This window comes from Sparassis crispa (genome assembly GCF_003851025.1).
Source record: "Sparassis crispa DNA, contig_000016F, whole genome shotgun sequence".
NCBI classification, from domain to species: Eukaryota; Fungi; Basidiomycota; class Agaricomycetes; order Polyporales; family Sparassidaceae; genus Sparassis; species Sparassis crispa.
The window spans coordinates 58,282-81,763 of NW_020939763.1; the positions used below are offsets into that span (position 1 = coordinate 58,282).

Here is a 23,482-nt window from a genome sequence, read left to right on the forward strand (position 1 = left end):
ACCTCACCTCGTCACTTGAAGTCATCTCCTCTCTGCGATTATGGCCCTTCTGAGATTTCCTAGGCTCTTTCCCGACGAGAGACTCCCCGAATTCTACGACTTGCTCCTTGTCGACAGTGACGAGGGATCTCACAAAAACATGCGGTTGACCCTCACCGACGTAGTGTGTATCTACGAGGGCAAGAAACTGTCAGCAGTTTATCGTGCCACTATCCGTGTTACATCTGATTCCCCTGAGGCCGCCGAGCATCTTCCTCGCGAAGTTGTTTGCAAAGTCGTCTATGGCAGACCTGCCAGGGACAAGTTGCACTTCGAGTCCAGCATGTACGAAAAGCTGCAGGACTTGCAAGGTCGTCTCATTCCTCGGTGCTTTGGCCTCTACGAGGGTGAAATGGATGATGGACGGGCTGCCTGCCTTTTGTTGGAGTACTGCGGTGAGGAACTCACTAGAAAATTGCGATACACCTCTTGGGACTTCAGGTGAGCCTGCACACTCTATTGATAGATGATTATCCTGTCATCTAACCAACACCAGACGACAGGTACTCGATTCATTGTTCGAGATTCATCGCCGGGGAGTCGTGCACAACGACGTCCGTGAATGGAACATTGTTATCAATAAGGAAGGGCGCCCTATTATTGTCGACTTTGACATCGCCCAGTCCAAGAACCACGACTGTCCGGTTAAGTCACCAATCGAGTTTGATATTCCAGAACCTGATGAATTCCACTTCGGGTGCAATGAGTTGCACTGGGCGGGGCAATTGGCAGATGTGTGGCTTCCTAGTACGTCTGCATTCTTCATTTGTGTGCGCGTGGTACTTATTCCCTGAAAGCAATGTTCCTTTTTTTGGGAAGGAGAGTCCCGATAAAGTACACCGACTCGCCAGAGTTGCTTGCTAAGGTTGCACCTCCAGGGACCTCACCGGAAGAGGCACTTGAACGCGCACACGTGTATTATCAGATGTACCGCACAGCTCTTGAGAAACGAAAGTGCTGTGAACCTTATAAGTATCTCGATGGCAATATGGTGGACAAGTGAGCAATTCATAATATGGAAAATTAAATCATTGAAGGTACATCCAGAATACAGCATTCTGGATGTACCTTCAATGATTTAATTTTTGATATTATGATGTGTTGAACGAGACTGTTAGGGCTCTAGAGTCATGCCAACTGTACAGTTCGCACTACTCGAGTATCACAGTAGAAGTTTGGCGGAAATTTATTCAGCACATTTGTATGACTATGGTTCGCACCGCGACCACTTCTCGAGAGTTCTGCTGTACTTGCGAAGAGCCACTTGTGTTTCTGCAAGGTCTGACTGGGAGTTGGTGTCTCCATATTTTGTATTAAAATACTCATCCACAGATCCTATACGATGATGAGGTCCTTGTGGAAATAATCTCAACAAGGAGAGAATGTAGACACACTGGTTAATTTTGGTGGGTATCGTAAGTATGCACTCTTGTTTTTCCGCATCGCCAAAATCGACAAGGAACGGACGCCCGTCCACGTCGATTACAATGCAGTACTCACAGAAGTCGCCATGCTCAACGCCCATGTGGTGTATCCGACGAAGTAAGGTGAGGACTTGATCTCTAAGACGATAGTGTTAGTTGCAGCCGTTTGGACCGATGGGGACCAGCCTCACCTCAAGTTCCAATCAGAACCACAGCGGTCACCGCAGTATTCCGAGACTAGACACCCAGCACTCCCGTCTTCCATCTTGCACTCAAACAGCACAAAGCAACGTGGGATAACACTCGATTGTAACTCGCCGAGTTGCCGGAGAACATCCGCCTCATGTTGCAATGACAGGATGGACCGCTTCCCACAGAAGACCTTGCACGCGACGTCGCGAGGCAGACTTCCAGCACATTCCGGCGTGGTGCGAAAAATGCTGCGCTGCCCTTAATGTATCCATCCAAGGGGGTCTGTCGAGGCTGCAAGTCATTCTGTAGACCGTCGCGATGAACAACTCGTATTCATCGACTGACAATTCTGTCTCGTGCAGATTTGGAGCATCAACATATTAAAACAACGTCTATGGATAAAGCGGCGAATGACAACTGCGGAGAAAACAGAAAAAAAGCTAACACGGAGAACGCACAGCCATTGTGACAGGCATGTGCCGGCTTTTACCTCCCTACCAGTTTGACTTCCACGCCCCAATATCTCGCCTTGATTTCAGACGTGCTAGGTTTAGGCATGTACTGTAGTAGTTCGTGTAGCAAGCATGCCAGAGGACTCAGGTCAAACACGTACTCACAAATTCCGCGCCAGCAGTCAGGACACTGCGCCATTGACCCGGAGTTTGCCTCAGGTAACCTATTTCAATCGTACAAGCATGCCTGTCGTGACCAGAGTCATAGCAACCACGATAGTACAGTGGAAGGACAGCAAGACCCGTCAAATGGCGCGGTTTATCGAGATATATGTCTGTACATGCCATCGAGACGAGTGCATCTGTTAATCGCCCGAGAAGGTGCAAACAGGTCAAAGTATACCTGGTTCGCTACAGGCTTGATCTTGGCTGAGGCAAGCAGGATCTTGAGCTCTCTGAAGTTGAAGTTGCTAACGCCGACACTCCTGAACGACGTGACCACTGTGAGGACTTTCATCTCAACAAGGTAACTCGTGCGCACTTGGCAAATCCTTGTTCGTGAATGTCTTCCACTTTCTTCCAAATAGTAGGAATATCGGGTACGGCGAGATCAGGCCCATGAATCAGATACAGATCGACATAATCGACACCTAACTGTACGCAAAGGTTAGCCCACCCTGTCCCAATATACCACAGAGAAGCGGAACGACGCACGAATCTGAGGCTGTTCCGGATAGCAGTGTCGATGTCGGTCTTGCCAGAGTCTTTCGTGGTGATGTACAGGTCAGAGCGTGCGAGACCGCTAGCGCGGATCGCCACACCTGCCTCCTCTTCGTTGCGGTACACCTGCGCGGTATCTAGCGACAGGTCAACCGCCAGAACACTCAGCTGAAGAATAAGGGACGCGCCAATGTGGGTGAACCCGGTGGCGATGGCAAGTTCAACAAGATCGATGGTCTGCGGCCCGTTGCCTCGCCTCCATGTACCAAATGTGACGCTCGGCGCAGACGTTCCTACAGTTCAAACGGCTGTCAGCAGGAACATAGAAGGATGAGTGGGGGGAGAATACTGACCGTCGTTGAGGGTTATGCTTCCCCAGGGCATCTCAACGCGCAGTGGGTACGAAGGTAAGAAGGTGGGATTTCATATCTGAGGACAGCCGGTTTATCTAGTGAGAGAGATAGCTGAAAATATACGGGGCCGTGTGCCGCTGGTCGAAGAGATAGACTATGACCGATGGACTGAAGGATTGCGCTATCTTACGGCAAATCTTGTCAGAGCTTGTGGGAACGCCTCGAGGTCACGCGTCACTGGGTGACTGTGGCTGAAAGCGACACGGGCTCCGTACGCGTCCTTGAAGATGGAGTTTGGATATTTCACATCGTCGTGTCTGTGACACGGTTGTTTAAATGCGACTTTGAATAACTGACTGTCCTGTTCGACATGTAAACACAATGACTCTGTAGTGATTTGTTCGACGCAAAATGATGTATTTAACATGCAATGTTCACTAACAGAAACACGAATCGAGCAATACAACTACCTCCTCCGTAATTAAAAGTTCAAATCTGTTCCAGGTACCTTGTGTAGTATGTCCTGAAGATACACAACACGTGAGTTAATGCGTGAAGAATAAGCATTGATAATTAGATAGCTCACGCTGCACATACGCCCGGGGACTCGCTGTAAAAATCGCGCCTAACTGAGTCATTCCACCAGCTAGCGTCCGGTGTAGGGAGATTCAGATCCTCGTACTTGAAGATACCCGCAGCGATAGCAAACCAACAGAACACCGCGTAGATAGGGCACATTGCACGCCGATAGGCAGGTGAAATATACAGAGTGTTCCGGTGGTTTCCTCGTCCACGCGCTAGGAAAATCGTTGTATTAAGAGTCGAAATGATTCCGAGGTCACACTCGGCCTTTACCAACTGCGTCCACGCCTAGGCAAAAGAAAAACATCAGATTGATCACTAGAACTCACTACCATAGAGACCACAGCAGCGTACCTGGACTATGACCCTATCCTGCTCTCTGTTGCCTATTATTTTCGTTGGCCAGTAAAAACGCATTGCGGTTCCTGCAGGGATGTCTCTTTCACTACCTTCGGGCCACTCCAGTTTACTGTAGTCCATTCCTTCCTCCCACATTGACGGCGTTTTGTTCTCGATGACCACACCAATAGTAGGTATTGAATCTTCCTCCGATAGAACGAACATCCCGTCCGGGATTACATCAATGTCAGAGCTTGACGACACATAAGGATGGACTTTGTCAAAGTCATGCTTGATATCTTGGAGCATCACGGCGCGCACCGCTGCTACAGCTGGTCTAAACAACACCGCGTGAGTCCAGTGTTCTATATCCTTCTCCGACCAGATTGTCCTCGGCAGATTCCTAGCGGTAGTATATGGATGGAAACTCGTGACAGAAAGAATATCATCGTCTTCGTCCCAGTTGATGTGCAGATTCTGGAGTTTTTCGACGGCCCGGTCTCGCAGGCAGGTGACCAAAGTTGGAACATAGACGATCTTCTCCAGCTGATCGTTCTCGTCAACATTCAATTCTGTCTGCGTGATATCCTTCGTGCTCGTTAATGCACCCTTTTTGTATGGATCTGGCGCACGAGGTAGTATAGTACGCAGTGCTTGATCTACTGTTGATATGTTCGACGGGCGTGGTGAAACGAATGCTTGCGGGTGCAACCATTTTGCTCTGTGGGAAAGAGACCCGACATCATCGACATCGACGGTGAGATTATGATGAAGAGACAATGTTGGTGACAGTTCCTCTTCTCCCTGTCTCGGTTGGCCTTGTGTCGGTGTGGTCTCCTCTGTCGGAGACGGTAGAGTCTGCAGCCTGAGGCTCTGTTCAGTTGATCCATCGTGGCTCGAAACAGCTGTCAATGGCGACAGAGAAAAGAGATCGAGGTCCTGTCCTGTCTGGTCAGATGGCGGAAAGGATTGCTGAGCAGCGCCGCCGCGCCTGCTGGGAGGGGTGGGAGCAGACATGACGATGCAGTCTGTATTACAGAGGAAATTGTAGTGCTGGGTGCGTAGCTGCTGTAATCTCTGGAGATGGGGGAACTGAGGGAAGTGGTCGAATGGAGGCACGGCTTTTATAGACTGACCTGGACCAAAATCATGGGATGTAGAGTTTCAGTGGCAGTGGCGATACATATCTTGCGAAGTGTACAGCATCTGCAACCATGACGTGGACCTTCGAAGAATGGGATCCGAGACTTCTTGAGGTTGCCCGGGAGCTTCTCGTGAGAGTTCGACGTGTGTGCCGCAGAGAACTGAATAGTGGTTGTCATAGAAAGCAGTGAGCCATCGGAAATCCCATAGTTCGACTTATGAAGCACCATAACAACGAGAGACAATTGTTATGCGATAGCCTGATCAGAGATCTGAGAAATTGATCTGACTGGCGCGCGCGCGGCAGATTCAGATCTTGCATATTGCGGGCGCCCATACGGCGCCACACCCAACCACGTATAAGAGGGTGGGTTGAATCTCGCCCTTCTCAGTTGAAATCATCTCCTCTCAGCGATTATGGCCCTTCTGAGCTTTCCTAGCCTCATTCCCGACGACAGATTCCCCCAGTTCTACGACTTGCTCCCTGTCCTGGGCTCTCAGGCTGACGACGGACCTCATAACAATGTGCAGTTGACCCTCACCGACGTGGTGTGTATCCACAAGGGCAAGAAACTTTCAGCAGTTTATCGCGCCACTCTCCGTGCTACGTCTGATTCCCCTGAGGCCGCTGAGCATCTTCCTCGCGAAGTTGTTTGCAAAGTCGTCTATGGCAGGCCTGCCAGGGACAAGTTGCACTTCGAGTTCAGCATGTACGACAAGCTACAGGACTTGCAAGGTCGTCTCATTCCTCAGTGCTTTGGCCTCTACGAGGGTGAAATGGATGATGGACGGGCTGCCTGCCTTTTGTTGGAGTACTGCGGTGAGGAACTCACTAGAAAATTGCGATACACCTCTTGGGACTTCAGGTGAGCCAGCACACTCTATTGATAGATGATGATCGTGTCATCTAACCAACATCACAGACGACAGGTACTCGATTCATTGCTCGAGATTCATCGCCGGGGAGTCGTGCACAACGATGTCCGCGAACGGAACATTGTTATCAATAAGGAGGGGCGCCCCATTATTGTCGACTTTGACATCTCCGATTCCAAGAACCATGACTGTCCGGTAAAGTTACCCATCCAGTTCGACGTCCCCGAACCTGATCGATTCCACTTCGGGTGTGACGAGTTGCACTGGGCGGGGCAATTGGCAGATGTGTGGCTACCTAGTACGTCTGTATCTTCATTTCTGTGCACGCGATACTCATTCCCTGAAAGCGACATTCCTTTTTTTGGGAAGGAGAGTCCCGATAAAATACACCGACTCACCAGAGTTGCTTGCTAAGGTTGCACCTTCGGGGACCTCGCCGGAAGAGGCACTTGAACGCGCACACGTGTATTATCAGATGTTCCGCACAGCTCTTGAGAAACGAAAGCGCTGTGAACCTTATGAGTATCTCGACAACAGTATGGTGGATGAATGAGCCCTTGTCATTTAGTCTTAGAATGTCCCCGTGACAGCTTCTGTATTCTGGATGTACCTCCAACGATTTCGTTTTCGACGTCATGATGTGTTGTACGACGAGACTGTTAGGGCTCTAGAGTCATGCCAACTATACGGTTCGCACTACTTCAAGTTGAGTATCACAGTCAAAGTTTGGTGGGATTTTATTTAGCACATTCGTACGAGTACGGTTCACACCGCGACCTACGCCGGCAGTCCAAAGGCATCGCTTACGCTCACTCACGCAAGACAACAGGAAATATTGATAAATAGAGCAGGTCGAAAACAGCGGGATTCTGGATCGAACTTGCAGCTACTTCTCGAGAGTTCTGGTAACCCATAGTACGAGGGTGGACTGATCATGAAGGATTGCGCTATGTATCTTACGGCAAATATGGGAACACCTCGAGGTGCAGGTCACGCGTCACTGCCAGCAGTGGCTGAAACTTCCGACCGCGCTACGCGTATTAAGAGGGTGAGTCAAACCTCACCCTCAAGTCATCTCCTCGCTGTGATTATGGCCCTTCTGAGATTTCCTAGGCTCTTTCCCGATGAGAGACTCCCCGAATTCTACGACTTGCTCCGTGTCGACCGTGACGAGGGATCTCACAAAAACATGCGGTTGACCCTCACCGACGTGGTGTGTATCCATGAGGGCAAGAAACTTTCAGCAGTTTATCGTGCCACTATTCGTGTTACACCTAATTCCCCTGAGGCCGCCGAGCATCTTCCTCGCGAAGTTGTTTGCAAAGTCGTCTATGGCAGACCTGCCAGGGACAAGTTGCACTTCGAGTCCAGCATGTACGAAAGGCTGCAGGACTTGCAAGGTCGTCTCATTCCTCAGTGCTTTGGCCTCTACGAGGGTGAAATGGACGATGGACGGGCTGCCTGCATTTTGTTGGAGTACTGTGGTGAGGAACTCACTAGAAAATTGCGATACACCTCTTGGGACTTCAGGTGAGCCTGCACACTCTATTGATAGATGATGATCGTGTCATCTAACCAACATCACAGACGACAGGTACTCGATTCATTGCTCGAGATTCATCGCCGGGGAGTCGTGCACAACGATGTCCGCGAATGGAACATTGTTATCAATAAGGAGGGGCGCCCCATTATTGTCGACTTTGACATCGCCCAGTCCAAGAACCACGACTGTCCGGTTAAGTCACCAATCGAGTTTGATATTCCAGAACCTGATGAATTTCACTTCGGGTGCAATGAGTTGCACTGGGCGGGGCAATTGGCAGATGTGTGGCTACCTAGTACGTCTGTATCCTTCATTTGTGTGCACGCGGTACTCATTCTATGGAAGAAACATTTCGTTTTTTGGGAAGGAGAATTCCGATAAAGTACACCGACTCGCCAGAGTTGCTTGCTACGGTTGCACCTCCGGGGACCTCGCCGGAAGAGGCACTTGAACGCGCACACGTCTATCATCAGATGTACCGCACAGCTCTTGAGAAACGAAAGCGCTGTGAACCTTATAAGTATCTCGATGGCAATGTGGTGGACGAGTGAGCAATTGTCATTTAGTCTTAGCGTGCCCCCGTGACAACTTCTGTATTGAACGAGACTTATGGCTCCAGAGTCATGCCAACCGTACAGTTCGCACTACTTGAGTATCACAGTAGAAGGTTGGCGAAAATTCATTTAGCACGTTCGTACGACTACGGTTCGCACCGCGACCACTTCTCGAGAGTTCTGCTGTACTTGCGAAGAGCCGCTTGTTTCTGCAAGGGCTGACTGGGAGTTGGTGTCTCCATATTTTGTATTAAAATACTTATCCACAGATCCTATACGATGATGAGGTCCTCGTGGAAATAATCTCAACAAGGAGATAATGTAGACCCACAAGTTAATTTTGGTGAGTGTCGTAAGTATGCACTGTTGTTTTGCCGCATCGCCGAAATCGACGAGGAATGGACGCTCGTCCATGTCGATTACAATGTGGTCCTCATAGAAGTCATCATGCTCAACATCCATGTGGTATATCCGACGAAATAAGGTAAGGACTTGATCTCTAAGATGATAGTGTTAGCTGCAGCCATATGGACCGATAGGTACACAGCCTCACCTCAAGTTCTAACCAGAACCGCGCAGCGGTCTCCTCAGGTTCTCACCGAAAGCAGTGAGGGATACACTATTCGCCCCGCACAGAGTTGCCGGTAAACATCCAGCTCATGACGCAATGCCAGGAAGGATCGCTTCCCATAGTTGACCTTGCATGCGACTTCTCGACGTAGACTTCCAGCACATTCTAGCGTGGTGCGCAAGGTCCTGCGATTCCCCTAATGTACCCATCCAAGGGGCCCGGTCGAGGCAGTAGACCGTCGACACGAAAAATTCGTATTCTTCGCCTGGCGATTCTGTATCGTGCAGATTTTGAGCGTTAACATGTTAAAACAATGTCCACAGGGAACGCCACGAATGATGACTGCAGAGAAAACAGACAAACGAGAACACGGAGAACGCAGACATTGTGACAGGCACGTGGGGGCTTTAGCTCCCTCCCAACTTGACTTCCACGCCCCAAAGGTGCTAGGTTTAGGAATTTACTGTAGTGGTTCGTATAGCAAGCATGCTAGAAGGCTTAGGCTAAACACGTACTCACAGATTCCGTGCCAGGAGTCAGGACACTGCGCCATCTCGAAACAAGACCCGGAGTTTGCCTCAGGTAACCTATTTCAATCGTACAAGCATGCCTGTCGCGACCAGAGTCATAGCAACCACGACAGTACAGTGGAAGGACAGCAACCGTGAAATGGTGCAGTTTACCGAAACATATGACTGTACCTGCCATCGAGTTGAGTGCATCTGTTAATCTAATTTTGTACTTAGACTAACAGTAAAAACACGCATACCTGGCGATCGTATACACAAACAGCGATGCAATGCAACTCTGCACAAAAACATTGGGCGGCGGCTCACGGTTGTAAGGTATAATCTCGATGGCTAAACAGGGATGGTCTGCGCGTGCACAATCTAAATTGATGGTCTTCAGAAGTCCATCGGGTCGAAAAAAAGTTCATGCAAATATCATTGTGCAGAATATTCGCTTCGTGCAATTTCCGCAACGCCTGCTGTCTTCTGAAGGACCTGCTGAAATGTTGATTATAATATCGAAAGACGCGTTCGTACGGCTGAAGAACTCGCAAATGCAATACATACCATTGGCCATGCTAGAGGTTTGCGAACCAGTAGAAGACAACAGAGATGTAGGAGACTTTGTTATGTTAATGAAGGCGGTGAGAACTACGGAGAATGGACTCACCAGTGGGATATGTCGTGGAAGTCGATATCGGATTTTGGCAGGGTATTAGACGAATGGACCCACTGTTTCTTGGTGTCTTAATTATACATCTTCAAACTGCGCAGATGACCCATCCGGCAAGGGTTGTGACGCCTGGCCGCTACAGGAGGAACAAAGGCTCGCGAATGGCACATACATACAACATTAAACAATCTGCGAGATTAACGAAGATCTTCGCGAGGAATGTGACAAGTGTTGGGGAGCGAGTCGTCTGCCCGTCATCGGGCATCGCAAAGTAGAACACACCGATGCACGAGCGGACGCGCTAATAGAATGGCGCAAGACGACATGGTGGACCATCGCCTTGTACACAACCCCGGCTCGCGGTAGACTGGAATGAGAGCGAGATCAATAACGAGGACGCGATCTCCGGGTGCGTGAATTACTGTTACATGCAGATCGCAGAAGCTTGAGTACAATTATCTCAAGAATATAGAAAGGACTCACGATCTTCAACCATCCCGGCAGGAGAAATACGGTCTATGATTGGTGGTAAAATCACGTTCGAGATCCTCAGCTAAGGGTCGTCGGTGTACACAAATGACTGGGGAGGGTTGCACGACCTTACTCACCATCATATACCATCGTGGTCCTGCACAATCCTTCCACATAAGACCAGAGCCTTTTGGGTCCTTGTATGTAGAGGTTGTACAACTCCAAGCCGGCCGACACATGTGTGTAGCAGGCGTAGTTCTGATAGGCGTTCCAGAGAGGTTTTGAACAAAGGGTGCTGTCACCTCGCGTCCGTCACGTGCCTCTAACGCGTCTGTGGCTGAACTGACAACAAAACACTTTCGTCGCCATATTATCTCTTCATCCATCATCTCCTCCAGTGTAGTAATACCTATTTGAGTGCCAGGTACACAGTTCCTTGGCGGTGATAGGTATATCTGGGAACGCACCCGAGCAAGCTGTTCATCGTCCACCCGAAACGCCTTCACGACTTCAATAATAGTCGCGAGCTGATCCTCACGGCAAGCGATGCCATTCGCGGTGCATCTCCATTTCCATCGTACCATGTGCTAACGTGGGCTGACAGTTCTTCAGCGCACAAGGGATACGAGATGTCATTCAAGATGACGTCTCGGATGAAAACTTCGAGATCTTCGAGAGCCCGAACAAGAGGAAGGGCGTATTGGTCGATCTTGAGCAGGGCGTACTGTTCTGGAGGATGGAGCATCCGGATGCCCGGGAACAAGGAATGTGTAGTGCGAAGACATCGAGAGACTGAGACCGTTGTATAATAGATCGAAAGGTGCTTGCATGCAACCAGGTGTCGAATTCATCTCGAGGTCGCATACGTATAAATACACTCTCTTCGCCTACGAGCATCTGCACTATATCCACGCGAGCGGTCAATAAAACCACGAACGTCGCGGGGAAGAACTCCAAGGGCACAAGCTTGTCTCGATCGACTAAGCAAACCATGGTACGAACCGCGATGACTTACGACGACAATTAGCCAGGACGGCAAGGGCAAGCATGTATTTGACGGAACTTACGCGATAAGTAGAGCGCTAGACCTCGAGTGTCCAGACGAGTCTTCTCCCCTCCAGCTTCAACCATGGATCCAAATTTTTCCACCAAGTAGCCTTCAGGCCTGTCAAAGTCTTCTTGCGAGCACCCACACACCGGGAACAATAGCCGATTGCAGCCCAGTCGACATCGACGATGGCATCCAACCCAGTAAATGGATCGAATCTGCCCTCCTCGAAGATATCAGACTGGACGACGACTTCAATCCACTGCTGCTGATTATTTTCCCAGGCGGTCTGGCACCGCTTTACAATGTCGGCGTCGTCAGAGTGCTGCAATTGCAAATTATGTGAGAATGGAGGTGATTTCATGGTCCGAATCCACGCAGACTGCATTTCGTCGCGAGCGACCAGGAGACGGATGAAGTCTTTGTCTCCAGGGTGAACGTCGTTACGATCGTTCTTCATGTGCAGCCAAAATTGCTTGCTTCGAAGCAGTTCGTAGAATGCCCGCTTGAGCACCTCCGGTACATTGTAGTGCTTCGCGATGGTGATTAACTCTGTCACCCTCTTCGGGTCTGTCTCACCGCAGTTGAGTTTGTCCAGATCGGAAGGCCAAGCTTTACGGAGCTGGTGCTTAGCGTAAGCGGTTGCAGATGAAATGGACAGCGTAGATGCTGCGCGCAAAATGGATACAATGACCTCGAACGATGGAGGAACCACGGAGAGAGCACTAGCCCAAGTAAAATGAGCCGCACTAGTATTCATCATGAGTTTTAAACACGTACAGTCCATCATCCAACGCTCCTAATAATCTCTCCATATCCAACACACTGAGATTGAGGACCTCGTACACGGGACAACCGTCCACGATCTCGCGCGTGAACACTTCCTCGCTTCCCTGTGAAGATGACCCGCCCTGTGCATTCTCCTGTTCGAACAGCTTGGCAAAATACTGCGATTGACTTGCCAGCCGCATCTTGGAGAGCTTGAAGAGGGTATTCGACACGCGCAAAATGACAGAACCGCTAGTATACCAATACACACCGTGACGAATATATTAGTCATGCTTCACGCGAGAGGGGTCGAGCCTAATGCGCTTTGTCGACCTGGAAGAATCTTGCTTGTCATGAGAGCGGAGACGTCGAGACCTGGAGTGAGACAAAGGGTGCGTATTGTCACCGTCGTCCACCTTGTCTTGGAAGACGCGGTTACGCACACCAAGTTCCGAATTCGGACACTGCGAGACTCAAGTCACTCAACAATTTCAAGCTTCACCCGTGTCAAATGCTAATACATCCACATCATATGGCAACCACCATACTCGCTACTCTTCTGCCTCGCCGCCGCACCTCAGACATTTGAACCAGCCATCAGCGCCTACCCAAACTCGGCCATCTGTTCGGGACTTCTTTTTTTTCTTTTTTTTTTTTCTTAACTAGTAAGAAAGAAAAAAAAGAAAGAAAGAAAAAGAGGGATCCCTGCCCAGTGCCCAGTCCTTCTCGTTGCTCGGGCTGCAGCTTGCACTGTCCGATTCAGATCCCGGTTGAACCGTATCCCGATGAGTGCTCATCCAACTTCAATCTCATCTGGATAACTCAACGATCGATCCTCCGCGTCAGCAAACTGGATCTGCTTCCGTGTGCTCCCCGATGGGCGGAACCTGATCCTTGTCAGTAGAAGGTACGTGCGCGGCGCTTTGGGAGGTGTCGAGGTAATCAAGGTGCTCACTCGACACTATAGAGAGGAACGACTTTTTCTTCCTATCTACTACAGGCTGGTTAACGAGCCTACATTTGCGATACCTTTGCGCTCTTGTCGTTGTGCGGTCGTAGGCGCATCTTGTCATTCCGGCTCATGCTGCTCATAGGTCTGTCTCGATAGGTGCATGTTATATGACGTAAAGCCTGATGGACCGACTCGAGACTCGGATGTGCGAGGATCCTAGGGCGGTAGGCTATGCACATATGCTCGAGATTTTGAACTGGAGCAGTCTGCAGATTGTGCTGCGGCGAATTCGCTTTGCACTCATTCTTTGGATGTCGGACGTAGTCACACGGCGCCGTGGAAGCCCCAGAAGTCAGTCACCGTACGTCCTTCTCTGCAAATCGTAAGTGCACAGTATCATGTCCCGAACGGTACAACCGTCCGTAAGCAGTCTAACCCAGAGACGTAAAGGCTGGCCTCGACGCGAAAATGTGAAGGTGCATACACAAGTTTCTGGGACTTTTTGTAGTCTAATCTGTAGCATGCAGCCCAAGCTCTTCAAGGTATAAGGTACAATGAGCTCGCATGCCCGACGTGGTGCTCCCGTTCTACAGAATTCGCACGCACCATGTATGCGATCACGATCTTTTCAAATCCGCGATTTGGGGGATTTTATGGAGGGATGGAGGTAAGATGACCTAGTTATCTTCATTGATATCAGAGGTACATTTTCACAGACATCGGTCCGATGTTTTTACAGATACCAACAAGGTGGAGTAGGATGTTACGGTGATCAAACACTACACACAACTGGAGAAGTGGCAATGCGGCGCAGACGGAACAAGGTGCCACGATGTAGTGTACCAGATCTCATACAAGGTGAGTGGCAACAATACGCTGGAATAGCGAGTGGAATAAAGGCGAGGTAACACAACAGAGTCAAACGGCCGATCGCAAGACGATCACAACGTCATGGTTGTACATTAAGCAGGACTACCGAGCATAACGCTGGCAGTTGCTTCAGCTACGAACCTTTCCTTCCGGATTTGCGCCAATGTATTGCGGGGCTCGCGCAGCACGTCGATAAGCATTTCTGAGGGGCTCGCAAGAAGGTTATCGAGAGCGGCATGAAGTTTGAGAGTTGGAGGCGCATCCGACTGGTCATGACTAAGGGGGGCTCGTTAGAGCATCGTATGCAATACATTTGTCTTCATGTATAACACAAACCACAATGTGAGTGAAATAATTCGGACTATATATCACAGAAAGACAATTATCCATTGCTCAGTAAGCCGGAGGAAGCGAGTACATGTTTACAGACTCAGGAGATGTTTCATATCAGACCGCCAGAAAGGAGCCAACAGATGCTACATTCGGCAAGGTCAAGTGAGATGATGTCTTTCTTTCCAGAGTGTGGACTCCTTGATTTCACTGTCAAATCTCGAATAATAGGTTCTGTGGTTTCGCTGCATGAACTCAAGTTCAAAGTACCAGTGCTAGAGAGATTACTCACCGTGCACATATACCAGGGGACTCGTTGTAGGCATCCCGACGAACCATATCACTCCACCAAGTAGTTTCCGGAGGAGGTAGATCTAGGTCTTCGTACTTGAGAACACCCGCAGATATGGCAAACCAGCAGAATACCGCGTAAACAGGGCACATTCCACACGAATAGGCGGGAGATATGTACAGGGTGTCATTATGCTCCCCTCGTCCGCGTGTGAGAAAAACGGTTACTTGGGAGGTCGATAATATCCCGAGATCACACGTCGTCTTGACCATCTCGGTCCAAACCTGTCAGGATGAATGAGAACCTCAGAACGAGGTTTTCTCACGTTAGCAGAGCAGATGCACATACCTGAGCAATTACTTTTTCTTGCGGTGCATTACCGGTGACCTTGTCCGGCCAGTAAAACTTCATGGCGGCGCCCTTAGGAATCCGTGCATCTTGTGTTTCGTCAGTAGGGCGCTCCAGTTTGGAAAATTTCATGCCATCAGCCCACATTGATGGGGTTTTATTCTCGATGACGACTCCGACCGTTGGATCTGGTCCCACCTTGTCCAAAACAACCATGCCATCGGGAATTACCCCGTCGAAGTTCGGAGCTGACGAAACGTAAGGATGGACACTAGAGCTGTCCTTGATATTCTTCGAGATTACGGCACGTACAGCGGCCAATGCTGGTCGGAACAACTCTGCATGACACAAATGTTCCACATCCTTCTCCGACCAGATAACCTTCGGTAAGTTCTGAGAGGTATTATATGGGTGAAAGTTTGTCATCGCCAAGACATCATCTAGGTCCCCCCATTTGATGGATACCTTCTTGAGCTCTTCCATAGCAAGATCACGTAGAGAAGTCACCAGTGTCGGCAGGTAGACGACCTTATGAAGGGGGTTCTGAATGTGAAGGTCGATTACTGTTTCTCGGATCGCTCGGGTACTCGTCAAGGCACCTGTTTTGTAGACATGAGGAGTTCGGGGAAGTTCAACGCGCAATGCATCATGCAGCGTTGTGATTGCGAATGGAGTGGGCAGCCGAAGTGGCAGTGGTTCCACCCATCTTGCACGATGGGCAACACTGCCGATTTCCATAACCTCAGGATCGGGATCTTGTACCTCCATGGGCGAATGAGGATCCGGCATCAGATGTCTTCGAACTGACAAGTCATCTGGCGACATGCTCCAGTCTCTATTGGACTTCGGAGAATCATTAGGAGACATGTTCCAGTCCTCGAGCGACATCCTTGAGGTCATAGGAAGGATTGCGGGAGGATTTTGGCGCTCCTGGTCGGATCGTGGGCTAGACATGGTGCTGAGAGGTGACAGCGAGAACAAGTTAGAGTAAGACCCAGTCTGTCCGGGTGGCGTGCTCAGTTGATCGGTGGTGTGCTTTCTCGGTGGCGTGGAGGGTTCCATGATAACTAGTGAAAAAAGTGTGGAGTGGTCGGATATGCAAGGGCGTCAATAGGCTGAGTCGTAGGCTGAATCGTAAGTGACGAGGAAGAGAACTGTAGAGTCTGCGGAACAGACATGCGGCTTTTATGCAGCACAACAAGCATCTATCCGCGCTTGTTCACGGCTTTCCGCAGTATTCAATCGATGTAACTTCACAATTGTCGTGGCGCGGCAGATCTGATAAACCATCTGAAAATAGTCTGCAAGCCTTCGAAGCTATTATACTCATGTTTCAGCAGAGATTCCCTGTAGATCCTCGTGTGAACTATCAGGCATAGCAACGCTCCGGTGGACATATATGCTATTCCATAATACCTGGAAAGGGATGGCTCGGAGATGGAATTGCCACAACGTGGCAGTTGCTACTGTAGGCGAGTGTCAACCACAAGTATCCATACAGTGTATGAAAGTATCAAGTGTTGAGATGCGACGGCGCGCTTGAAACGATTCTACAGAAGACGATGGAAAAGCTGACTCAGAGGTGCAACATAAACGACCGAAGAATGGGTTTGGTACGGAGATCAAAAAAATTGAGCATGTCAACGCACCCGTGGGAGAATATGCTGTGTTTCCATGCTTTTACTCGCATAGCTTCGAGGTCGCGATGGCACTGACAATTGCACGACAAGAGAGACTTGGCAGGAAGCACAAGATTCCGAAGACGAGATTCCGATCACTGTGACTGCGCCACCGTCGGCATGGTGGAACACCACAAACTGGCATTCATATATAAGACCTGCTTTCAAACGAATGCTCAGTGCAGTGAACTGTCTACACCCGTTTTCATAAATTTTCTCTTCCCTTGCATTGGATCATGGCTATCCTTCGGTTTCCCGACCTTTATGCCGAAAACACTCCGTTTCCATTTTTTGAACTGTCGAGCGTTCAAGTCCCAGACAACTACGGCGACATTGAACTGACGCTTACCAATGTGACGGCTGTCCGCAAGGAACAGCAAGTCAAACAAGTTTATCGTGCCACCGTCGATGTTAAATCCGGATCCCCGGAGGCCACCGAACAAATTCCTAGTGGGGTTATTTGTAAGGTTGTGTATGGCAGGCGATCCAGGGACGCATTGGCCGTCGAAGCCCACATTTACGAGATACTACGAGACCTGCAGGGCAGGTCTATACCATGCTGTCTTGGTCTATATAAAGGCGAGATGGAGGATGGCTTGGCGGCATGTCTCCTGCTGGAGGATTGCGGGCGAGAGCTAGAGAGAAAATTGCGCTACACAGACTGGAGATTCAGGTAAGTGTTTTTGTCCCGCACCTACTGCCTATTCCTGACCGAACTTCTCGATACATTAGACGACAACTTTTCGATACTTTGGAAGAGATGCATCGCAAAGGCATCAAACATGGCGATATTGTTGAAAACAACATTGTGGTTAACCACGAAGGATCGCCTATCGTTGTCGATTTTTCCACAGCGACGACCAAACATGACTGTCAGTACAAGCCGCCCCTCAAATTTGACATTGTGGAGCCGGACGAGGTCGAATTTGGATGCGTCGAGCTACACAGAGCCGCTGTATTTGCTGATGTGTGGCTACCTCGTATGTTTCCATCTACCGCTTTCACCTGGAGGTGCTCATTTTTATATAGAGACAATGCGGTACATGGGATCAAACATCCCCACGCGGCGCGCGCTGACACCTGAGATGCTTGCCGAGTCAGCGCCTCGGTGTGTCCCACCGCAGAGGGCTCTTGAGGAAGCACGCTTATCTCTCAAGGTTTTTCGCCGGGCGCTTGCCAAGCGAGCGCAGTGCGAGCCTTATACCTACGAATTCGACACGATGGGCTTCCAATAAGTGATCAATGAGCATAACGTAGTTCCTCAATAGAGTTGCAGGTCCGACTTGGATTTTATAAACGACTCAGCTGTCAATTCCTCACCTAAGTGCTAGCTCAGAAACGACCATCAAAGCCGGACGCACATTCATCGTTGACATTGCCGACGTGAAGTTATATAATTCTTGGCGGGGTGAACAAATGTTCTTCTGCCAAGGGCCCAAGCCAAAGAAGAAGTTGCGATGACGTTCGTTGCTCGTCACGAGTGATTGCTATAGTTGGAAGTTTGGAGAATTTGGGCTCTCGTCAGATCTGGAATCTTGTGGGTGTGGAGGCGCTTACTGTGCACGCATCTCCTGCCATGTAAACCGACACTCAGCGCATAGTTGCCATCAACCTCGTTCTGCGTCCCATCCTCCAAATTCAGATCGTATCTACCAGCTCTAATGGCTATTCTCTACTTTCCAGATGTGTACTCTGAGGAAGAGCATCCCCAGCTGTACGACCTACACAGCGTCGGCGATCTGGAAGACGACATGGAGCTGACAATAGCCAATGTCAAGTTGATGAAAAAGGGAGAAACAGCGACTGTTTACCGTGCGTCTGTTGATGGTGTTGCCTATTTGCCGGAGGGTGCAGCCCCGCCTCCGATGGACATAGTCTGTAAGGTTGGTTTCGGGAAACGATCCAGGAATAGTCTCCAAGCCGAAGCAAACATATACATCCATTTGAAGGACCTGCAAGGTATCGCAATTCCACGCTACGTTGGTTTATTTCAAGGAGAAATGGAAGATGGGCGCTGTGCCTGTCTCGTCCGAGAATACTGTGGCGAACGACTGCGGAAACCTTTGTGCGGTACAAAGTGGGATTTTAGGTGTGTCCGTATCTCTGCCTGCATTCCGCATGACTAACCGCACATACCAGAGGTGAGGTTGTTAACCTGTTACGTCAAATCCACGATAAAGGCGTCGAGCATGGCAACTTCTCCGAAGAGAACATTGTCATCGACGTAGAAGGGCGTCCATTCCTCATTGATTTCAGCGAGGCGGAGAAACACGAGTGCGAGGCCACAATGCCCATTACAATTGATGATATACAGCCTATGCTTAAAGACTTTGGATGCCGTGAGCTCTTCAATGCAGCCGTATTGGCCGAAGTATGGCTGCCCGGTACGTCCTCGTTCCACAACCTCCACTATGCGCATGCGAGGCTTAATTCCTCACAGGTAAAATTCTCTTCATGGGGTTCTATGTGCCTACACAATTCGCACAGTCGCCAGAGATGCTTGCAACGTGTGCTCCCGAAGGTGTTTCTCCTGACGAGGCGCTCAAGGCCGGACAGGAGTATTATGATATGTTCCGTTCAACTTTCGAGAAGAGAAGGCGGTATGAGTACTATACGTGGTGATGGGATATCATGTAATCCAAACTGACCATCCTGATGTCCTGTCCTAGCCTTCGATATTAGTACATGTAGTTGTATCTACCTCCACTTGAAGAGTGCAAGTTCTCCAGCATTACCCGTGCTAAGCTGCAACGATTTCCCATTGCAGGACGCTTTTACTGTTGCGTCTAAACGAGCTGGATGTTATATTATTCAAGAACCACGAACATTTTTGTTCTCGAAAGGTCATACAACGTTGTAATCTGACACGGTATCGTCGTCACAACAACATGGGTATATCTTCCATCTCGTGGTCGTCGCCGATATGGGTACGTCGTGAACGCTCATATAACACCTGAGTTGGTGTAGCGATGGCCCCGTGGAGGCATTACTGTCTTAAACTCGTCTCAATACGACTACAGCAATCTTTACGAATATCGCTGACTAAGCTCGTTACCACGGTAATTGTGTATTCCTGCTCGTGCTATATTTCCTGGGTCATGGGGGGTCGCGGTTTATTGCCTACTGCATCTGCGTCGCCGGCTGAGGCTGCCTTGGCATGTCGGCACTCAGTTCGTAGTAGGCAGCGATGCATTATGAAGACTCTACGAAATGCACCCAAAATAGGTATTTTGGGCATTCAGGCCAGTTCACCGAATTTGTTGGTATAAGGAGAAGAGAACCACCAATAATTACTCTTGCAGAGCCCGCGTATTCAATATTTTCTAGCAAATCCATGAGAAAGGGATCCAGCAATATCAGCTATCAAAACATCGCCGTGACAGAAGACAGACAGCCTCACCAAACGACGCGAGCGCGCGTTGAATACGGATGTCATATTTTACAGCGAGACTCCTCGTCAGATATTATTTGGCTGGGACGAGCTCTTCGATGGTAGCGGGCTTTGTTGATGGCTGGACGCTGGGTATGCTCCTCAGCTCTCCTCTGTCACAAATGAACTAACCAAATGAAAGACTTTTAAGTCTTCAGTAGCTGAGAGGGTCAGAGTAGAGTTGGACCAAGAGAGAAGTAACGGCGACTTCAGTATCGACTTACCACGTAGGCGCCCGCCTATCAAACACAGCACGCAAGCATGAGACAAAGCGTATAATTTGGAGCAGCCGCCAGAACAATTGGGAAAGTCACCGGTATGCTTGTCCACGAGATCTCAGCGCAAAAATTTAGTGTATGGATCTTTGCTCGTCTCGGTGAAGAACATCGCTGCATAACGTACTGTGCTATACACGCTCAAAACCACAATTCGCCATACGCACCTCAAGTCATCGACCCGCCTCCGGTGCGAGCTTCTTCACTGTGCATCGACTTTCCGAGGCCGTCATGCGCCACCATCCGGATGTGCGCGTAAGGCATACATAAGGGGAAAACGCTACCTTTCTAGACAAAATGTACCGTATGGAGGGGATGGCACAGGCAACTTGGAGGGCGTGCACAATTTCAGTGGCTCTGGATAGGGTGGTGCTCTCCGGCCACACGATCTGTAGCCACACGGGACTGAGCGAAGTAAGGGACCGCGTAAGTATCTCCTACCACTGAAAGTTAATTGAGTATGTGCGTGATGAGATCTGGGAGACAACATACCATCATAATCAAAACCGTTGACATCTTTGAAGGAGAGATGAGGCGCGCGCGGTGTGACCTAGGCATCATTGCGGAGGGCATCCAAGAAAACATCCTCAATATTGCGGCATTCTCTCAGAGCAACACAGTTAGCGTGATGTTTTGGATGAGGCCGCAGGCTGACTCAAGTACTTGGTCTGCATGGAATGGCGGCAAACGAACCTCGAGCGAATGCACCAGCGGGGTGATGACCCAACGCACAGTATGTGCGAAATCCACCCTGAGATGATCCAAGCTGCGATAAAAAGCGGGCGGCGGGTTCTGAGGCTTGAGGGCACCACCGAACCCGCATCCACTGTTCGCAAGCCGGGAATATACGCGGGAGCATTGGGATATCCAATAAGTTGGAATACAGGCAGAGGTTCCTAACCGACGAGCACTCTGCGTTGACGGGGTGATCGGCAGATGGAATATGGCCAAGGTAGAGCGTCTCAAGGTTGTGTAGATGCGAGAGGCTCGTGACCACTTGGGTCATGTCAATAGTCGTCTTCCTGAGCTTGATCGTGCACAGGGATACTGGGAGGCACTGCAGAACCTGCAAGCCCGACAAGTCAATGCCAGTCATAGAGAGCTTGGAGAGATTAGACAAACCTATGATAGCCAGTGCAAGTTGGGGATGCTCTGATAATAATCGTTCTGTGGGGGTAGTGAGCGACAGGTGTTGGAATTGAGACACAGCTTTGAGCAACAGGTCCGTTAGTGCCGCGCATTGTTGTGCGTCGAAAGCAAATCCAGGCGACGCTTTCGTAAATACATGTCTCCATGACTCCGTCTTTGTGATAAGCTCGCGCACCGAGCTGGAGCGATAGGGTTCAGAGAGAGCGTAACGGCGTGGAAAGATGTGAGCCAGTAGAGCTGGACAAGAGCGTGGCGGATAGCAACAGCATGAAGAACCCGAGTTGTGGCAGTAAGAGACAGTGCATCTTTGCAAGATAGAAAACTGGAAATAGGACAGTGCGTTAAAGTTGAATGACGACAGGTTGACAGGTATGGCAACTCGGAACACCGAGTTTGTCTAGTCTGCCAATGTTATGAATCGGTAAGACATAATTGCACGCTACTCAATGGTTGAGACTACCGAAGAGTCAGTGCTATAAAATTTCGAGACATGATGTGGAGCCACATCTACGTTGTGGCGGGGGAAAGTTGCAATTTCAGATCAGTTTGGATCGTAATTTGTCAGCCGAACCGAACGCGCAGATCGACTTTGAGGATCCACCGCCAAGTCCGAGATGACGCACCCTCCATCCGCCATAATATTCCTATCCGAGAACTTTACTCTGGTCCAGATCGATTTAGATTACTGAGCTCACGATGCTGTTGCTGCCGCTCGGGTCCTTGCGTCCTCCTTTCTCTTCCTCCCATAAAGTACCCACCGAAACGAACACTCTCGACACCAAAGTTCCAAGGGTAATCTTACCATGACACTACCACTTGCGGGAAAAGTCGCCCTCGTCACCGGCGCGTCGCGCGGCATCGGTGCAGCCATCTCTCGTCGCCTGGCAGCGGACGGCGCGAATGTCGTGGTCAACTACGTCTCTAACCCCTCCGCCGCTGCAGCTGTGGTCGACTCTATCAATGCGCAGACTGCGAGGGGCGGTGGACGCGCGATCAGCGTGAAGGCCGACGTAGGGTCCACGGAGCGCGGGGCCCACTTGATACAGGAGACGATCCGCGAGTTCGGGAAGCTCGATATCCTGGTGCTGAACGCAGGTATCATGGGGAACGCGAGCCTCACAGAAGTGACGGAGGAGTTCTTCGACCGTCACTTCCAGGTGAACGTCAAGGCACCGTTCTTCATGGTCAAAGCAGCAGCGCCGCTGATGAAATCAGGTGAGTGAACGCCGATACGTTAGCGGTACTCGAGTTGATGAGTCCACAGGGGGGCGCATCATCTTGTTCTCCACCTCTCTCACCCAGAACTCCATGATCGCGCCCAATTACCTCGTCTACGCTGCAACCAAGGGCGCTGTCGAGCAGATGACGCGGGTGCTCTCCAAGGACCTCGGCGCCAAGGGCCTTACCGTTAACGCCATCTCCCCCGGCCCGATCGACACCGATCTCTTTCGCACGGGCAAGACAGAGCAGGTGTTTAACGCGATTGCGAATATGCATCCGTTGAAGCGCGTCGGCCAGCCGGATGAGGTCAGCCCTGCTGTTGCGTTTCTCGCCCGGGACGATGCGAGCTGGGTGAATGGCCAGATTTTGATGGTCAATGGCGTGAGTGCCTCCTGTTGTGTATTACGATATGTCTGTATTGATAGTTGCCCCATTTTTAGGGTTTTACGGTTTAATTGATGCGACTTCGAGTATTTTTTGAATCAAAGTGTATCATATGCTCATGGTACTTTCTGGAACCGTTTCGCATGTGCTTCTAGCCACAAAATGAATCTTATGGAATTGTGTATCCCATCGTTCACAGACTCCGCCCGCCATATTGGTAAAATCCTTCTCGAGACGCGCCGTGTATCTCACCGCAAAACTTGCGGTGTATAGTTGCCCTGAGCGGAGGTTCATT

The 23,482-nt window shown here is 50.0% G+C and overlaps 13 protein-coding genes across 13 annotated transcripts; 8 read left to right on the top strand and 5 right to left on the bottom strand.

Annotated features, from left to right (window-relative positions):
- Window positions 1-40: 40 nt before the first annotated feature.
- Window positions 41-1,042, top strand: SCP_1700230 (hypothetical protein; the record flags this gene model as incomplete). Its single annotated transcript, XM_027764811.1, has 3 exons — window positions 41-480; window positions 536-786; window positions 837-1,042. 3 exons carry the CDS (start codon window positions 41-43, stop codon window positions 1,040-1,042), a joined length of 897 nt encoding a protein of 298 aa, XP_027620612.1.
- A 1,370-nt stretch (window positions 1,043-2,412) lies between these two features.
- Window positions 2,413-3,211, bottom strand: SCP_1700240 (Putative reductase; the record flags this gene model as incomplete). The annotated part of the gene is made up of 6 exons (XM_027764812.1): window positions 2,413-2,442; window positions 2,511-2,592; window positions 2,649-2,761; window positions 2,822-2,964; window positions 3,016-3,120; window positions 3,181-3,211. The coding sequence occupies 6 exons, from the start codon at window positions 3,209-3,211 to the stop codon at window positions 2,413-2,415; spliced, it is 504 nt and encodes a 167-aa protein (XP_027620613.1).
- Window positions 3,212-3,669: 458 nt separating this feature from the next.
- SCP_1700250 (hypothetical protein) lies at window positions 3,670-5,118 on the bottom strand (the record flags this gene model as incomplete). The annotated part of the gene is made up of 3 exons (XM_027764813.1): window positions 3,670-3,703; window positions 3,767-4,050; window positions 4,117-5,118. 3 exons carry the CDS (start codon window positions 5,116-5,118, stop codon window positions 3,670-3,672), a joined length of 1,320 nt encoding a protein of 439 aa, XP_027620614.1.
- Window positions 5,119-5,661: 543 nt separating this feature from the next.
- Window positions 5,662-6,673, top strand: SCP_1700260 (hypothetical protein; the record flags this gene model as incomplete). The annotated part of the gene is made up of 3 exons (XM_027764814.1): window positions 5,662-6,110; window positions 6,168-6,418; window positions 6,468-6,673. The coding sequence occupies 3 exons, from the start codon at window positions 5,662-5,664 to the stop codon at window positions 6,671-6,673; spliced, it is 906 nt and encodes a 301-aa protein (XP_027620615.1).
- Window positions 6,674-7,309: 636 nt separating this feature from the next.
- On the top strand, window positions 7,310-8,214 carry SCP_1700270 (hypothetical protein; the record flags this gene model as incomplete). The annotated part of the gene is made up of 3 exons (XM_027764815.1): window positions 7,310-7,650; window positions 7,708-7,958; window positions 8,009-8,214. The coding sequence occupies 3 exons, from the start codon at window positions 7,310-7,312 to the stop codon at window positions 8,212-8,214; spliced, it is 798 nt and encodes a 265-aa protein (XP_027620616.1).
- A 2,010-nt stretch (window positions 8,215-10,224) lies between these two features.
- SCP_1700280 (hypothetical protein) lies at window positions 10,225-10,617 on the bottom strand (the record flags this gene model as incomplete). The annotated part of the gene is made up of 3 exons (XM_027764816.1): window positions 10,225-10,391; window positions 10,454-10,523; window positions 10,579-10,617. 3 exons carry the CDS (start codon window positions 10,615-10,617, stop codon window positions 10,225-10,227), a joined length of 276 nt encoding a protein of 91 aa, XP_027620617.1.
- Window positions 10,618-10,987: 370 nt separating this feature from the next.
- SCP_1700290 (hypothetical protein) lies at window positions 10,988-11,237 on the top strand (the record flags this gene model as incomplete). The annotated part of the gene is made up of 2 exons (XM_027764817.1): window positions 10,988-10,999; window positions 11,046-11,237. 2 exons carry the CDS (start codon window positions 10,988-10,990, stop codon window positions 11,235-11,237), a joined length of 204 nt encoding a protein of 67 aa, XP_027620618.1.
- Window positions 11,238-11,523: 286 nt separating this feature from the next.
- Window positions 11,524-12,549, bottom strand: SCP_1700300 (hypothetical protein; the record flags this gene model as incomplete). The annotated part of the gene is made up of 3 exons (XM_027764818.1): window positions 11,524-12,214; window positions 12,270-12,469; window positions 12,529-12,549. The coding sequence occupies 3 exons, from the start codon at window positions 12,547-12,549 to the stop codon at window positions 11,524-11,526; spliced, it is 912 nt and encodes a 303-aa protein (XP_027620619.1).
- An 842-nt stretch (window positions 12,550-13,391) lies between these two features.
- SCP_1700310 (hypothetical protein) lies at window positions 13,392-14,175 on the top strand (the record flags this gene model as incomplete). Its single annotated transcript, XM_027764819.1, has 6 exons — window positions 13,392-13,433; window positions 13,482-13,591; window positions 13,660-13,685; window positions 13,737-13,876; window positions 13,926-14,067; window positions 14,126-14,175. 6 exons carry the CDS (start codon window positions 13,392-13,394, stop codon window positions 14,173-14,175), a joined length of 510 nt encoding a protein of 169 aa, XP_027620620.1.
- Window positions 14,176-14,697: 522 nt separating this feature from the next.
- On the bottom strand, window positions 14,698-16,111 carry SCP_1700320 (hypothetical protein; the record flags this gene model as incomplete). The annotated part of the gene is made up of 2 exons (XM_027764820.1): window positions 14,698-14,985; window positions 15,050-16,111. The coding sequence occupies 2 exons, from the start codon at window positions 16,109-16,111 to the stop codon at window positions 14,698-14,700; spliced, it is 1,350 nt and encodes a 449-aa protein (XP_027620621.1).
- An 853-nt stretch (window positions 16,112-16,964) lies between these two features.
- SCP_1700330 (hypothetical protein) lies at window positions 16,965-17,963 on the top strand (the record flags this gene model as incomplete). Its single annotated transcript, XM_027764821.1, has 3 exons — window positions 16,965-17,401; window positions 17,461-17,708; window positions 17,758-17,963. 3 exons carry the CDS (start codon window positions 16,965-16,967, stop codon window positions 17,961-17,963), a joined length of 891 nt encoding a protein of 296 aa, XP_027620622.1.
- A 426-nt stretch (window positions 17,964-18,389) lies between these two features.
- SCP_1700340 (hypothetical protein) lies at window positions 18,390-19,350 on the top strand (the record flags this gene model as incomplete). The annotated part of the gene is made up of 4 exons (XM_027764822.1): window positions 18,390-18,611; window positions 18,678-18,817; window positions 18,868-19,112; window positions 19,169-19,350. The coding sequence occupies 4 exons, from the start codon at window positions 18,390-18,392 to the stop codon at window positions 19,348-19,350; spliced, it is 789 nt and encodes a 262-aa protein (XP_027620623.1).
- Window positions 19,351-22,385: 3,035 nt separating this feature from the next.
- SCP_1700350 (Versicolorin reductase 1) lies at window positions 22,386-23,258 on the top strand (the record flags this gene model as incomplete). Its single annotated transcript, XM_027764823.1, has 3 exons — window positions 22,386-22,797; window positions 22,847-23,184; window positions 23,244-23,258. The coding sequence occupies 3 exons, from the start codon at window positions 22,386-22,388 to the stop codon at window positions 23,256-23,258; spliced, it is 765 nt and encodes a 254-aa protein (XP_027620624.1).
- Between the last annotated feature and the right edge of the window lie 224 nt (window positions 23,259-23,482).